The following is a 15,583-nucleotide window of genomic DNA, read 5'->3' as shown; positions in this document are numbered from 1 at the left end:
CAAAACTAGTAATAAGCCATGTTACTGTGCTGCTTTGTGCATGAAAGGCCAAATGCCTTTGGAGGACAGGCACCTGGAAGATGAAATGGGTTACTATTTGCAGCAGACATTATTAAGGCAAAATGTAAAGGTATAATACACGTTTTGAACTTACTAACTGTCATGAAGCTGACATGCACACTCCCAAAATCCTTTGGACAGGAAATAAAGTGCAAGGAATAACTGCAGGATTACCAGAGCTTCCTTACAGTGGTAAATATCAAGAGGTAGCTCATCCACAAGAGCTGAAAATAAGAAGTTTTCAGATACAAGGCAAACTTTAACATCTGTTTTTAGAGCACCTGAGTCCTTGCAGAAGGCTGAATCTGTCTTCCTAAGCAAACTGCCAGGCTGGCAACTGTGCAGCATGATTAGTTCAGTTGTGTTTAAGCTGCAGAAAGTAGTATAAAAGTGCTTATGACCTGATGGAAAGCAAGAGAGTTTAAGATTTGGGCAGAACTTGGATGCTCCTTTAAAAGAGCTAGAGGTTTTTTTTGTCCTTCTATGGTTTTCAGTAGTAGGCAACAGGCACCAATTCAAGTCTATCTTCAGAGCTCAAAGGCCTCCACAAATGGGAGAAGCTACATGTCCTTAGAAACATTCAGAAAATAATGGAATTTATGACCTCTAGCTCTGTTAAGCTCCCTGTCTGTAGGAAAGGTTTTTGTTCCAGTAATATTATTTGTTACGTGGGATTCTGCAGTTGTGTGCACAAAAACACCACAAACCATTTCAACATGTTAAAGAGCACCTTGTCAACAAACAAGGGTAAGGAACCCTGTGTTATGCTTGAAGCTTCATTTTCAGAAGCTGAGCGCTGACCTTCTAAATAGCAAAGAAGCAGCCAGGATTTCAGACCATGAGCTGGAAAACTTGAATCCTGCATGATTAGGAATCATTCCCAGTCCAAGAAACTAGATTTATATCTGATTACAGATGGAACAGTTTATTAAGCTTGTCCAAACTAAACTGCCTTCTCCTAGAGATATACAGCATTGTGTTAAAGCTCTGCAGACATATCATGCAGAAGTTGGGGTTTTCCCTCTACTCTCTAGAAGCAGGTTTAGTTACATCTGTTATTTAGCTACTCAGTGTCACCAAACTGTTCATTTGGCTTTTGAGAGCAAACAGTAATATGCTGGTTTTTTTCATTGTGAACAGATGCAAAGGATTGAGGAGAAACAGAGAAGAAATAGGAAAGAAAGAGATAAGAGGGCTGGAAAGCACTGTAGTATCCTGGTGATTACTTCATTGAAACAAGAAAGAATATGCATACACTACAATGGGGGTTCCCTCATGCTCTCTGTTTCAGATGACTTGCAATAGTTTTCCTGACACAGAGACCAGTGAACATTTTGTGAGAGCAGGTCAGACTGACAAGGTATCACTGTGCAAGTAACAGAGGCCAAAGGCAAAGATACTTAGAGGGGAGAATACATGTTTACATCTCATGCCGTGGAAGACCTGGAGGAGGGTACTCTTGAAGAAGCTCTCAGAGTTAGTTTATGCACGTGCAATTTAAGTGATATCCCTCTATCACATATGCTGATATACAAGACATTTTCCAGTAGAAAGGCACATTTGCTCTCAAAGGGATTAAATAAACGAAGTGCTTATCTGTTGAAAGGAAAAAAAAACAAAAAACAAACCCTAACCAAACCAAACAAACACAGCAACCTAACCAAACAACCTAACCAAACAACCCTAACCTAACCAAACCAAGCAAACCCTAACAAAAATCCACACAGCATGATTGCTTTAGTTGCTCCTTTGAGGAGAAAAACTGAGGAAAAGCAATCACAAAATTTTTCCTCACAATAAGAAAATTATCTATAGAGACTGATGGACTTTTGTATTGGTTTTGCACAGCCTGGTTTCTGGTAGCCGGGGAGCCACAGAGGTGGTTTCTGTGAGAAGTTGCTGGAAGCTTTCACAGTGTCCAGCAGAGCCGAACCCTTACGGCTCTGAAGATGGACATGCTGCTGGCCAAAACTAGAGAAGTTGGTAACACCTCTCTGATGACATATTTAAGAAGAAAACCAAAACAAAGTCACAGGTTTTTGCTTCTAGTCAGAGAAGAGAAGGAGGTGAGAACATGTGAAGGAAACAACACGGAGACACCAAGGTCAGAAGGAGGGGGAGGAGGTGCCAAGATTCCTCTTGCAGGCCGTGGTGAGACCATGGTGAAACAGTTGTGCCCCTGCAGCATGTGGGGATCCATGGGGGATGCAGAGATCCACCCACAGCCCGTGGGGATCCACAGGGGATGTAGAGATCCACCCACAGCCCATGGGGATCCATGGGGGATGCAGAGATCCACCTGCAGCCTGTGGGGATCCACGGGAGATGTAGAGATCCACCCACAGCCCATGAGGGAGGTGCCCATGCCAGAGCAGGTGGATGTCTGGAGAGGCTGTGATCCAGCAGGAGAATTGGTGGAGAGGGCCCTTGTTCCGGGCTGGAGCAGCCTGTCCTTGGAGGACTTCACCCCATGGAAAAAGTGACCCATGTTGCAGCAGTTTTGGGAGGACGTCTGCCCAAGGAGGGAGCTCATGCAGCAGCAGGCGCAGTGTGGCTGCTGTCTGTGAGAGTGGACCCATGCTGGAGAAGTTTATGGAGAACTGTTCCCCATAGGAGGGACCCCACAGCTGACAGGGGAAGGACTCCTCTCCCAGAGATGTTGAAGAACATCTCGGTGATGAACTGACCAAAACCCCCATGCCCTGTCTCCCTGTGCTGTCGCTGGGAAAGAGGGAGGGCTAGAGGGAAAAAGGTGTTTATGGGCTTATTTTACTTCTGATTATCCTCCTCTGATTCTGTTATAGTCATAAATTCACTTTGTAACTTAAGTTGAGCCTGGTTTTCCCTTGAAGTGTTTTCTCCCGGTCCTTATCTCAATTCATGAACCCTTCATTAATTTTCTTTCTCTCCACAGCCCAGCTACAGCAGGAGATGGTGAGCGAACAGCTTTCGTGGGTGCCTGGCATTGGGCCAGCTCAAACTACGATAACTTGAGATCTACAGACTAATCCATCTAGAGAAACACCTTTTAGTTAATAGTCTAGGCTTATCACAGCCACAAAGGCACATAAGAGGCACACATGGCTTCAAGTGAAGTCTACTGCTCCAGAAGCAGGCTAGTCAGCACACTGGGAGTCATCATACAAATTGTGAAGAGGTCAGGATGATCACTTGCAATAATAAAGGGCATTGATTAAAGATGTCCACAGATTTTCTGGGCAACAATCCAAAACCCACAATTTCATCTTGTCAGTATTCAAAAATTTCACTCAATTTGCGTTATTCTGGCATCTAAAAAGCTAAAGCAAAGGTTACACCCAGAAAATCATGAGCTTCTGTCGTCTGGGTAGTCTATCATTACCAGATGCTGCTGCTTTCACCACAGAGTTAGCTCAAAGCGCCTGCTGTTAACACCATCTGCACCAGTGATGGGGAGGAGCCTTCCCAGCCCCTGAGCAACACCTGTCGGCAAAGGATCCCTTTTCAAGGAACACACAGAATCATTCAAGCTTACTGGAAAAGTGAGAAAAGAGAAACTTTAAGGTAGGGGAGCTTTTTCAGACTTAAACTCAGCATGAAGTCAAAGCACAGATTGATAATCATGACAAAAGCATGTCCTTCAGTGCTGTAAGCCTCCCATTACTAATAACACTACAGATCACTGCAGATCACAATAGTAATACTATTGATCACTCCGAGACAGGAAGTGAGGTTGTCATTCTCACAGGTCTCTGTAATTTGAGGCATGATCTAAAAGCAAGTTTACATTTTACATTCTCTACATTTTCCTGCAAACCAGAGTACTACACATTTTTCCCATGTCTTTGCTCCCATATGTTTGTGCAATGCTTGTCCTCAACCAAGATACCTAAGACAACAAAGGAGAAACTGATCTTTACAGGTTATAGATACCACCACTTTCACTTCCAAAGTACCATGTCACCTGTTGTGTATCGCTTCACAGAAGTCACAGTGTAGAAGCTCTGAATGTGGCTCTAAGACAATAATGCTCTCTAACAGGATTTATGCTTTCTGGACCACACCGATCACAGCTCTTGGCTAAACTCTTTCCTTGCCTGTTGTATGAACTTTGGACTATTGTCTCAATATTCAGAACCATTTCACCTAGTTCCACTAACCAGCATCACTTAAGTGCTTACTCTAATAAATACCTCTTGATTTGAGTGAAAATCTGGTGGAGAATCAACAGTTTTGGTATTGTAACATCACTTCCAGATGAAGATGACATCTCTTTCCATCCCTTGACCTACCCAATTTATAAAGTAGAATTTGTCCCAAAAATTCACCTGTCAAAACACAGAATCACAGAATAGGTAAGGTTGGAAGGAATCACATTGGGTCATCTGGCCCAGCCTCCCTGCTCAAGCAGCATTAACCCAGAGCATGCTGCACATTATTGCACCCCAACAGTTCTTGGATATCTCTAGTACATCTAATACATCTATACGAGCAGCCTGTTCAATGTTCCACCTCTTGCACAGTAAAGCTCTTCCTCATATTCAGCTGGAACTTCTTGTGCATGTGTCTGCTTCACTGGCCTTTGTCGCATGGCTTGGCACCACTGGGAGGAGCCTGGTCTATCCTCTTGACACCCTCCCTTCAGATACTCATCAGCATTGATGAGATTCTCTCAGCAGCCTCTTCTCAAGGCTGAAAAGCCCCAAGTTCATCAGCCTTTCCTCACTAAGAGATGCTCCATTCCCTTAATCTGCTTTGAATCCCTCTGCTAGACCTGCTGGAAGAGTTCCATGCCTTTCTTGTACTGAGGAGCCCAGAGCCGGACACAGCATTCCAGGTGAGGCCTCTCCAGGGCTGAGTAGAGGGGCAGGGTCACCTGCCTCAGCCTGCTGGCACTGCTCTTCATGATGCAGCCCAGGACGTCACCGGCCTTCCTGGCCACCAGGGCACTGCTGCCTCATGGAGCGCTTGTTGCCCACCAGGACCCCCAGCTCCTTCTCCACAGAGCTGCTTCCCAGCAGGTCACCCCCAGGCTGTGCTGGTGCCTGGGGCTGTTCCTCCCCAGCTGCAGGACCCTGCGCTTGCCTTGGCTGAATTTCAGCAGGTTCCTCTGTGCCCATCTCTCCAGGCTGCTGAGGTCCCTCTGAAGGGCTGCACAGCCCTCTGGGCTATCGGCCACTGCTCCCAGCTTTGTGCTGTCAGTGAAATTGCTGAGGAGGCCTCTGCCCTTCATCCAGCTCATTGATGGGTAAATTAAACAAGACTGGGCCCACTATGGACCTTGGGAGACACAACTAGGGACAGGCCTCCAAGTAGAGCATGTGCCATTGATTATGACTCTGGGATCTGTTGTTCAGCCAGCTCTCAATCCACCTCTCTGTCCACTCTCCCTGAGCTTCCCTATGAGGAGGTTTTAAGAGACAGTGCTGCAAGCCTTTCTGAAGACAACATCCACTGCTCATCCAACAGGTAGCTGTTTCTTCACAGCCAGCAATCAGGTTGGTCAAGCATGATTTAGTGAATCCATGCTGACTACTTCTGATCATCTTTTCATCCTGTCTGGAAAAAGATGGCCACCAAAATTCATTGTTCCATCACCCTTCCAGGGACTGAGGTGAGGCTAAATAGTCAGTAGTTCCCTCTGTGTCTCCCTTCCTGCCCTTTTTGAAGGCCATTTCAGTTGGACTGGCAATGGAAATGATAACTCATTAAAATAATTACAGCTTACTAGAGTTTTTTTTCCATCTTCAATTGGTAATTGAACTGATAGCAACTGGTAGCTAGTAACTACCTTGCAGTCAGTTATTGCTCTTAGTAACTGGAAAGAAACTGTTCCCTCTTTTTTTCAATAATTCATTAAGAGTAACTTTCCACAGATTTTACTTCACAGTTATAGCTGCCATGGTGGAATTCAGACCTTTTTCCACCATTACATCCTAATGATGCAAGCAGTTTTTCCCAGCCACAAGATCTTGGAAATTTCAGATGCACTGGAATCCAGGCTCAGGCAGTGAACTTAGTCACAACTTAAAGAGTCAGTACAGATCTTACAATAGGTAAGATCTTGCTCATGGTCAGCAGAGAACAAGCTTCAGCAAAGTTATTTCTGAGAAATACACAAGATAAAATGACATTTTAAATTGACTTATAAAAAGTCTTCCGCAGACTTAAAGCACATGCAATTTACAATCTTAAAAATGCGTTTCAGGCATTTTTAGTGCAGTGGCACTAAGTCCACTGCACCAAAAGAGCTGTCTGCCTTGTCTCCTGACCTACTTTACAGAGAGCAGTCTCCCAGCTCAGTGCTGGAGCAGCATGTGACAGCCAGACCATCTGTTTAAGATACCACAAGAATACACCACTATGCTAGAAGACACCAGAACAACAACTTGCACATAAATCTAGGAACTGAGGTCTCCCAGATAGGTGTGGCAATGGCAAACCTTTGTTCTTTATCCTCTGCCCCTCCCACCATTAATTACAGGGACAAGCTTCCTGAGGCACTGATAGTAGGAGGAGGCCCCCATACAACGGTAAAAAGAGAAATTCGTTATCAAAGTGGTTATCCCTTTCTATCCATGAATAAAGTTGGAAAACATTCAGCTACTTGGGTACATTTAAGGCACTTGGGTAAGTTAAGGTTTGAGGATTCCTTCTCAACATCAAGCATAACTTTTTCCACCATGGCTGACAAGTTACTCCAAGACTCATCCTTCTGAAACCTGTCTGAAGAACCAAGCTGCTCCATGTATGCTCGGAATATGTTTCCAATACTCTATCTCATTATGTATGAAGCAATCCTGTTGAAAATATTATGAAGGCTGTGCAACACTGAATTCAACCTCAAAGTATACACCCCTCCCTCCATTAAGCTGAAGTAAGAACCACAAAGTAATAACACTGTTGTACAGTAGAAGCTATGTTAAGCTTTACCAGGAGAGATTGAAAAAGTAATGGTACTAAAATAGTTATGCTGACTCAAGAGTTTGTTCTAACTTGCTAGCCATCCTTCATCTTGTTCAAAAAGAAGTTCAATTCAAGAAACTGGCTGTAGTTGTTTCATAGAGACCACTGAGTTTCACAACAGTACTAGAGCACCTATGGTGCAAGACACCATGAAAGTACCCTTTCCCATTTCTAAACGGGAAGGCAACTGTAATCATTAAGGACCTAAATGATGGAACAGGGTACATCCTCAGCAGGTGTACTGAGAGTACACAAGTGTATAGAATCCTTGATCAGACGTCTGTGCTGTCATTGACGAAGACCACAACAGGCTGGAGAAATGGGCTGTGGGATGCCTAAAAAAATTCGGTAAAGGTCATGCACCTGCCAGGAGCAACCCCATGCAGCAGTGTGTGCTGGAGGCTGATCGACTGAAAAGCAGTTTGGCACAGGGAATGAAAAAAAAAACCCACAGACAGCGATAGAAAAGTTGACCAAGAGCCAACAACAAGCCTCAAGGTAAAGAAGGCAAACAGCCTGGAGATAATAATGCTCAGGGAATATTATCAGTAAGGATAAATATTTGATGGAACTGTGTACAGTAGGAAGTAACAGACTCTTTTTAGTGAAAATATAAATATTGGAGGTTTCACTTACACATGAAAATGATATTTTACTTTGTGGGTGACAGGATGCCCAGAAAGCTGTTCAAAAAACAACTTCACAGCAGCCTGGCCTATCTGAGCCAAAAGGTTGGACAAGACAATATGCAGAAGTGGCTTCTAGCCTCAACTTCCCTGGACTCTCATTTTTGCATCCCATAGATAGGAGCAGAGATCAATCCATCCACACTGACACTGTTTCCCAAGTTCACCAACTTCAGTTTGACTTTCTACAGTCTTCAGTCTCTCCCAAAACTGAGAACTTACCTCCAGCTTCCTTTAAGAACAATACATGGTGCCAGTCTAAGTTCTCATCTAGTCAGAGAATGAAGAAGTTTGTAGAAGCTCATGCAGATCTATTTTAAGTTTTCAGATTACACTGCAAACTGGTTTCATCTGTAGGTGGATAAAGTTAAGAGCAATAATCATAAAATAGCAACCAAGGAGGCTGGAAGTAGAGCTTCAAACTCCCAGTATATTTTTTGGAATTGGAGAGGTGCCAGGCTCCCTTTCAGAGTAAGCGTTATGTAACAGCACTCCAGCAAACACTGGAGTATATTTGATAAGGTGCTAATAAGAAGTCCAGGAATTCACCAGAGTGGCAATTTGGAAACAGAGGAGCATGCAAACAATAGTTTTCAGTTAGTAACCAGAAGTTGGCACTAGGAGTTATAGAATCCATCTCCATGAACTAGCAAATTCAAGGTATGCATTCACTACAAGCCTGGTATTCCATGTCAGCTCTGGTATCTGCTTGATATACTGCCTGTAAAACAGCCTTGAAGCTCCCATCAGCTGTATAGAGTTAACTGAGGCAAAAACAAGGTAGGCAGAGTTTCCAAGAATAAAAGCTGAGAAAGTTACAGGTAGCTGGCCACAAGTACAGTAGCAGCAGTCAGAAATGTCTGAAAAACGACAAGGGAGCCCGAGTCCTAGGACAGGTGGGATATGAAATGTTTCGGAGTTCTTGGCAAGAAACCAGTGATGTGAATCAGGACTCTCATCACACAGCTGCCAGCCTCAAGGCAGACCACAGCAAGAACAGCCAACACCACCATCTTAGGAAGATACTCTTAGATTATACAAGTCTAGAGGGACCACAGCTAGACGACAGCGGAATTAAGCCATACAGAACACTTCCTCTCTAACTCTGCACAGCCTGGCACTTCAAAATCTTAGCAGCAGCCTACTAAATCTGCATAGCCTCAGAGGGCCTGAATCCAAGTCTTCATGGAGCAAAATACTGTACTCCTCACCTCTGCTCTAAACTCAGTAACCTATTAATACTGCCTTTTCTCCTCATTGTCAAAGCATCTGTCCTGGTGCACAGAGCAGACCTGCTATTGAAAGTAACAAACTTGAGCACATGCACAAGCAGAACTTCCTTCTTTTTTAAAAAAGAGAAGACGGAGAGAAATTCAGGCACTTCCTCATGTCTTGCCCTCCTCAGCAGTGTATCTACTCTAAAAACCAGATCTTAATTAGCTTTTATGTGTTCCAAAAGCTAAACCAGCAAGGCTTCAGTTTCACAAGTAATTCTACAACTAACCTGTCATGCAACTTGAGAAATTGTTTTCTTCTGCATGTTTCTCCTCCCACATCATGTTAAAAAAACCCCAACCAAATAAGAGGAAAAAAACCACACAACACAAGAAACATGGTAGCATTCAGGTTCAGCTTTAGCTGTCTCCTTATCTGAAAGCTAGCAAGGGTGAAGGGAGAATAAACTCAAAGACACTCACTCAATCAAAGGTGCTCAGGCATCAAGACAGTATTTTAAGCAGTTAGATTTCAGGGGAACAGAAAGATCTTTACAGGAGCACATGGCCAATTGTCATGGTTTGATGCTGGCACAATGCCAGTGCCCCTATGAAAATACATTCTCCCTGGTGTCTGCTGTGAGAGGTGACCAGGAATAGAGTAAGACAGGCTCCAACTTAAGAATAAAGAAGAGAAAACTTTATTAACCTACAATGATATGTAAAAAGAAACACACAGAAAGAATAAAAACCTTCCAAAAACACCCCTCCTCCCCCCACCAAATTTCCAATACATCCATCCCTCAAATCACCAACTCTCAGTGCATCACCACCCTTTAGATAATCAATTCTCAGTTCATCAAGAGGAGTCCTTCTTGTGCCATAGGCTTCCCCTGGAAACACCATTGAAACCTCGTGTGTTTCCATGTCACTCGTGGCACTGCCCACAGAACATCTGCCATCGTGACCTCTTCCTTCCTTGGCCAGTGCTCTCACCACTGCACATGGACCAGAGCTGCTTCTAGGGTCCTTTTAAGGGTGCTTTGTCCATTCCAAAAAGAGCACAGTCTCTCACTTTCGGGACACCTGTCCCCCCCAGATTTCACCCCCTGGGCCAAGGGGTCTCAAGAACAGATCTCCTCCTCTGATGATTGAGGGCATCAACCACCCTCCTCACCCGTTGTCTCTGTTCACGCACTCCTTCACATAACATCACTGCTCTCCCTTGGCTCCGAGCCATTGCCTCCCCCTAAATGCAGTCTGCATCACAGGAAAAAAATGGTTCTGTCCATGGCTATACAAGAAAAGCGCAGCCAAAGGCCACTCCATCATCTCCTCTCACCTAAGATTCTTCTCAACTTCTCTCGTGGCCCATCCCCTCTTATCTCATCTCTATCTCTCTTCTCATCCAGCTCCAGGAGGATTAGCATTTGCAAGGTTTCCATCATCCAAGAAAAGGGTTAAAAATCTCAGTCTCTGCCTGTCCAGAGCTCCCACGGCTGCCTTGCTGGGCATCTTCTCCTCGCCGCATGCCTCCCCTTCTCCTTCTCGGCCGGCCCTGCTATCAAATTTCAAGGTGGCCCAGGCACAGACACGGCTCTCGCTCTCTCTCTCTCTCTGCCCTGGGGAGGGGGTGGCTGCCCGATGCCTCCTGGAGCTCCTCCACCCTTCCATCCTCCGGGCCCAGGCCTACCTCACCCGGCCGCATGGCTTCACCCCCGGCCAGCCCACAGCCGGGCAGGGCAGAGCTCTGAACCTTTCCCTGGCCGGAACCAAGAGAAAGTTTTCCCGGGCTTTCTCTGCTTTTAACCCCTGTGTGGTCAGAGGCGTATCCATATCCCCAGTGGCCACACCAGGGGCCAATATTCAAATTTGCCACAGCATCCCAAAAAAACTCACTTCCTCTCAAACCATGACATACATAAATGCTTCAGAAACAAGAATCTACAACTCAAGTGTTTCATGTCTCCTGCAACATGACTGTAAAAGTCAAGTGCTTGCCTAAAATGTCCTTTTCATTTAAGAGATAAGACACTGTCAAAAGTCAAGGTGTCCTGGTTTCTAAAACTATTGTCCATTATAAGTCAGGATAAAGACACTACTTCATATAACAAAAGTTCTGCAGCCCTCTTCCTAAGATTCAGAAAACTTGAGACTAGTCTACTTAGATGGCCTCAGTAAACAGCACAAAAGACTTTCCTTCCCTTTCCAATGATCTACTGCTCTAGTAGCATTAGCCACTGTTCTTGAACAGCAACCTAAGGTTTATGAGACATTAAAGTTACACAGGATCTGAAATACTACATTATTCCCACATTTGAATCAAAATCCAAAAGGAGACACAGAGGCAAGTGTTCCTGTCCTCCAGGTTTCTCTGACTCAGTTTAGATAAAGTGGTGTTCTTCCTCAATGGATTAAAAAAAATAAGTAAGAAAAGCATGCTTTAAAGAATACAAAGCAGTGATGGCAGAGGTTCAGCCACTTCTGTGCTATACATCAGTGGCAATAAAAATTGAAGCACTTTCTGGGCAGAAAACCTCCTCTACTTTTGAACTTTCTCCACTCAGAGGATTTCAGTCTTAGGTACTTGAAGCTTGCAGCAGATTTTAGGAAGTATTTGCTCAGAGGAAACACAAGGAAACCAGAAAAAACAAATTATCCACTTCATGGTGATGGGCTACCCATTTTCACTAGCCCTCTTCCTAAAGTGATATCCTAGTACATGTCTGAATATATTGTTCTTAAAAAATCTGACTCAAAGACACTTCGAGGCAGGAGACAAGGACCAAAATTTCTGCAGTACCAATCTCCACCAGGTTCTCCAAAAAGACCAGATAGAAGATTAGAACAGATCCTAGTAAAGTATCAATAAATAACTAATGCAGAGCTTTAAGCCTAAGTCAGACTTGATTGCTGACCGCCCTTTGTTACTCAGCTATTGAAGTTACTCAGCACTATTAGTTGATTAATGAGCCAGTCTCTCAAAAGACAATAATCCATCATCACAGATTAAGATTTTAAAGATTAACACTGGAAGTGTCCAAGGCCATACTGGATGAAGCTCTGAGCAATTTGATGTAGTGAGGTGTCCCTGTCCACAGCACAGAGGTTAGACTAGGTCATCTTTGAGCTCCCTTCCAACCCAGACTATTCCACGATTCTGAGACTGAGACACACAAACCACCCAAAAATTGGTTTTATCTGCTTACCTCCACTTACCCTACTCCCTCTCTATACTACTTAATACACAGTGCAGGCATTGCCTTAAAGCTGGAACACCTGTTTACTCTTCTTTTTTTCTGAGATGGGAAAGAAGTTACTCCATTTTTTTCTTGCCAGTGTGTGAAATATTAAGCTGAAGGAGGGATATCCTATACACAGCAAAGCTGTTGATCTCCTTCCATCAACAGGGTAAGACATATTGCTTTTTCTGCTAATGCAGCTAGAAGGAAAAAAAAAATCCATATTCTCTTCCTACTAGATATGCTTTTATTCTGCAAGGATCATAGCCTAGTGTCATTTCCAGGTCAAGCACAGAACTGCACTCAAGTCTAAACATCACGTACCACAAACAATTTTGCTCTGCCTTTTAGAGTATTTCTATGCTGCCAAGTGCCTAGAACCAAATGGTACTACATGCAGGTATAGGAAGGTGGATTTCATTTCTATTGCTGATGGAAAAACTGGGCAAGAACTTTCCCACTTATGAGAAGTTAGCTGACCAAAGCCTAAAGCTAGAGTTATTTCTGCCCCCAGGTTGTCAGGAATACTGATACACTTCTCAAAACCTCAAAGCAGTAAAGCAGAGAGAAGCTTGCTTGCACTCCAAAGCAAAGAAGTTCGTTAATACAACTAAGGAAAAACATTATAGGGTGAAAGATACTCCTTATAACACTGCTTGTCACCAGCTATACAGCAGTGTGGATGGACCGTGCCAGCAGCTGCAGCTTCTCAGCTGGCAAGGCTTATGAAGGCAGCTGCCAATTTCTATTGCTACAGGTTTGCCAGACATCAACCTAGTTAGATCATTAAACCATCTATCACAGACAAAAACCTCCTCCCCAGTTTCTACCCCTGCCTTAGTCACCCTTTTCTCTGCAGGTCATCAATTGACTCATTTGTTAGATGAAGGCCTAAGTTCTTGAAGAGAAGGTAAACCTTGCTTCTCACTAGAGCAACAGTGGGCAAATGTTCAAGAAGAGGACTCCTTACATGGGCAGGAAGAAGTGCTGAATCCCTACATCACAGCTGCACACAGCAGACGGTGAAATACTGAAGAGGCCAGGCTACCTTGACTTACTTTCCTGTAGCATGGGAGGGTACTGGGCTATATACTGCTGACAGCCTCAAGGCTTTTGGAGCCTAAGGGGTCCATCCTACCCAGAAGCAGCTCCATATTCCCCAGGACAACAGCCATAGAAGAAGCACTTCTTGCCACCACTAACTCAGTGAAACCTTGTATGCACGAACCACCTGTGCCAGAACTGCTTTTAAACCCACATCATCCTTTGCAGTTCTTGCTCTCAGGAAATCCTACCTTAAAAAATTCAGGAAGACTTGTCTACAGGGATACAAGTCCTTGCAAGGGTAGTTAATGTATCAGCAGTGCTGTACTGCCACTACCGAATTATTACCAAGAGGAAGGCACTTCACAGAGTTTGCTAATGTCCTGTGAACATATGCCAGAGCTAGAGAAGGGAAAACAAACACAGATACTCCTGCAGAACACTGCGTTGGTTCTAGTGCCGGGAAGAAGTGAGCAGGAATTCAGCCTGGAAAGGACAATCACAAACAAGCTGATGATAAGGAAACCATGCCAGCTCAAAGCCTTCCCCGTGAGGACTACAGGAAGGAGACGGCAAAAGAGCTGCAGCAATGCCTGAAAAATTTACACCGATCTGTAGAGTATGAGCCACAGGAAACATAGTAAATAAAATCCTGCCTCTCGCAACCCACAGCGCGACTACCAGTGTCCCAGACGGTTCCCCGCAGCAAGGGACACGATGTCTTCTCCCCCTGGAGCTGCTCTGTGCTCCTGCAATGGATGTCAGCAGCGCCCAGGGCTTTATCTCCCTATGGCGAGACGAAGTGGGAAAAGGGATGTGTCAGGGAAACACACACACAGAGTCCTCCCCGCTCTACTTCAATATCAGAGGCCCCCTCAAATGCCGCAACTCCTTCCCCCGGTAGATACCTTGTCGGCGATGCTGCGGGGCAGGAGCAGGTCGGGGCTGGGGGTAAGCGCCGGCCCCATCTCCTCGCTGCTGGACGTGGCCAGGGGATGCGGCATCTCCCGCAGCGACTTGGGCCCGGAGGACGGGAGGGGCTTAGGGACGCTCGCCGCGCCGCCCGACATTGCGACGGGGCCGGGCAGCGACCGAGGCAAGGAAGGAGGGAGCGGAGGCCGCGCCGCCTCGGCGAGAAGCTGCGGGGCCGCGGCCGGAGCCTGCCCGCCACCGCCGCGATACGAGGAGGCGCAAGAGGCGGCGGCCGCGGCGACGACGGAGGAGGAGGAGCGAGCGCAGCATCCGCCTGCGCCGCCGCCCGCCCCTTTCCAAAGCGACATCCGCGCCACCTGCCGCCCCGCCCGCTCGGCCCGGCGCGGCGGCGGGGACACAGGCACCGCCCCCGGCGGACAGCCAGCGCAGCGGGGCGGGGCCGGCGGAGGGGCGCCCGGGGCAGGCATGAGGATTCGTGGAGCCCCGGGCGGGCCGGGGGAGGCAGCGGCTCTGGTGGAGCCCCTGGTGGGCCGGGCCGGGCCAAGCCGAGACGAGACGAGACGGGGGAGGCACCGCGCCACCCAGCAGCCCCGACGGTGACCCCGGAGTGCGGCGGTGTCGCCGCACCCTGTCGAACGGCGGGTTAAGTGTCAGAAAAGCAATCCTGCTCCTCGACTTTTCCAGGATCGCCGACCTCAAATTACGCTCATGTTGGAAGGGAAATTTGTTGCGGTGCAGGACCGAGCCTAGGCGGGCTCAGGAGGGACAAGGCCCGGCCTCCGGGACTCCCTCACGGTGGGAGTGCACCGGATACACCAGATACACTGAGAGATGTCTTGCACGAAAGGCTTGCATAGAAACATCCTTTCACTGATGCCATCTGTCTACTTTTGCCGCACAGATCTCACGCTGAGAGATCTCCCATTGTTGTACAATGTTTGATCATGCTGAAATGAGGTGAAAGATATATCAAGACCTTTGGAAGCAATTCATGCAAATCCATCTAAAAGCATGTATCCATTACAAAAATTCAAGTGATCTATCCACATTTTACAGCATGGAGAAAGTGTTCATGTTGGCAGAATGACCAATAAATAGGTGGAAAATCATAGTCCTGGTCTAAGATGTTTCCTGAACAGGTAAAGAAGGTAAATCTGATGGATAGATTACTTTTGCTAATAATTTGCTCAGCACTAATTAGACATTATAGAGTAACATGCTACTGGGGAAAGTGATGGATCACTAAGACTGTCACAATCCCTTCCAGCTACAGATAGATATATGAGGATAAACGTACATGTATGAGACCAGATAAGACTTGGATGCTGTAAACATTTCATTTGTGTTCAGCTTTTCCTGGGGAGTACAAACCACAAAAGGGCAGCACTAATACCTAAAGTTTTACAGGTGTCACTGCGAGGTGCCACACAGCAGGACGAGCATGAGGGCACAACACTGT

General features: G+C 45.9%; 1 protein-coding gene across 1 annotated transcript in view; it reads right to left on the bottom strand.

Annotated features, from left to right (window-relative positions):
- The window catches only part of SNX30 (sorting nexin family member 30), a 53,786-nt gene extending 39,329 nt beyond the window's left edge, over positions 1-14,457 (bottom strand). Inside the window, exon 1 of the mRNA XM_005493393.4 lies at positions 14,100-14,457. Within this exon, the coding sequence (XP_005493450.2) occupies positions 14,100-14,261 (162 nt within the window). The 5' untranslated portion in view covers positions 14,262-14,457. The remainder of the gene's footprint in view (positions 1-14,099) is intronic.
- Between the last annotated feature and the right edge of the window lie 1,126 nt (positions 14,458-15,583).

This window comes from Zonotrichia albicollis, chromosome Z (genome assembly GCF_047830755.1).
Source record: "Zonotrichia albicollis isolate bZonAlb1 chromosome Z, bZonAlb1.hap1, whole genome shotgun sequence".
Taxonomy (NCBI): domain Eukaryota; kingdom Metazoa; phylum Chordata; class Aves; order Passeriformes; family Passerellidae; genus Zonotrichia; species Zonotrichia albicollis.
The sequence above is the reverse complement of the archived record's forward strand: the minus strand, read 5'-3'. Positions and strand labels throughout refer to the sequence as shown.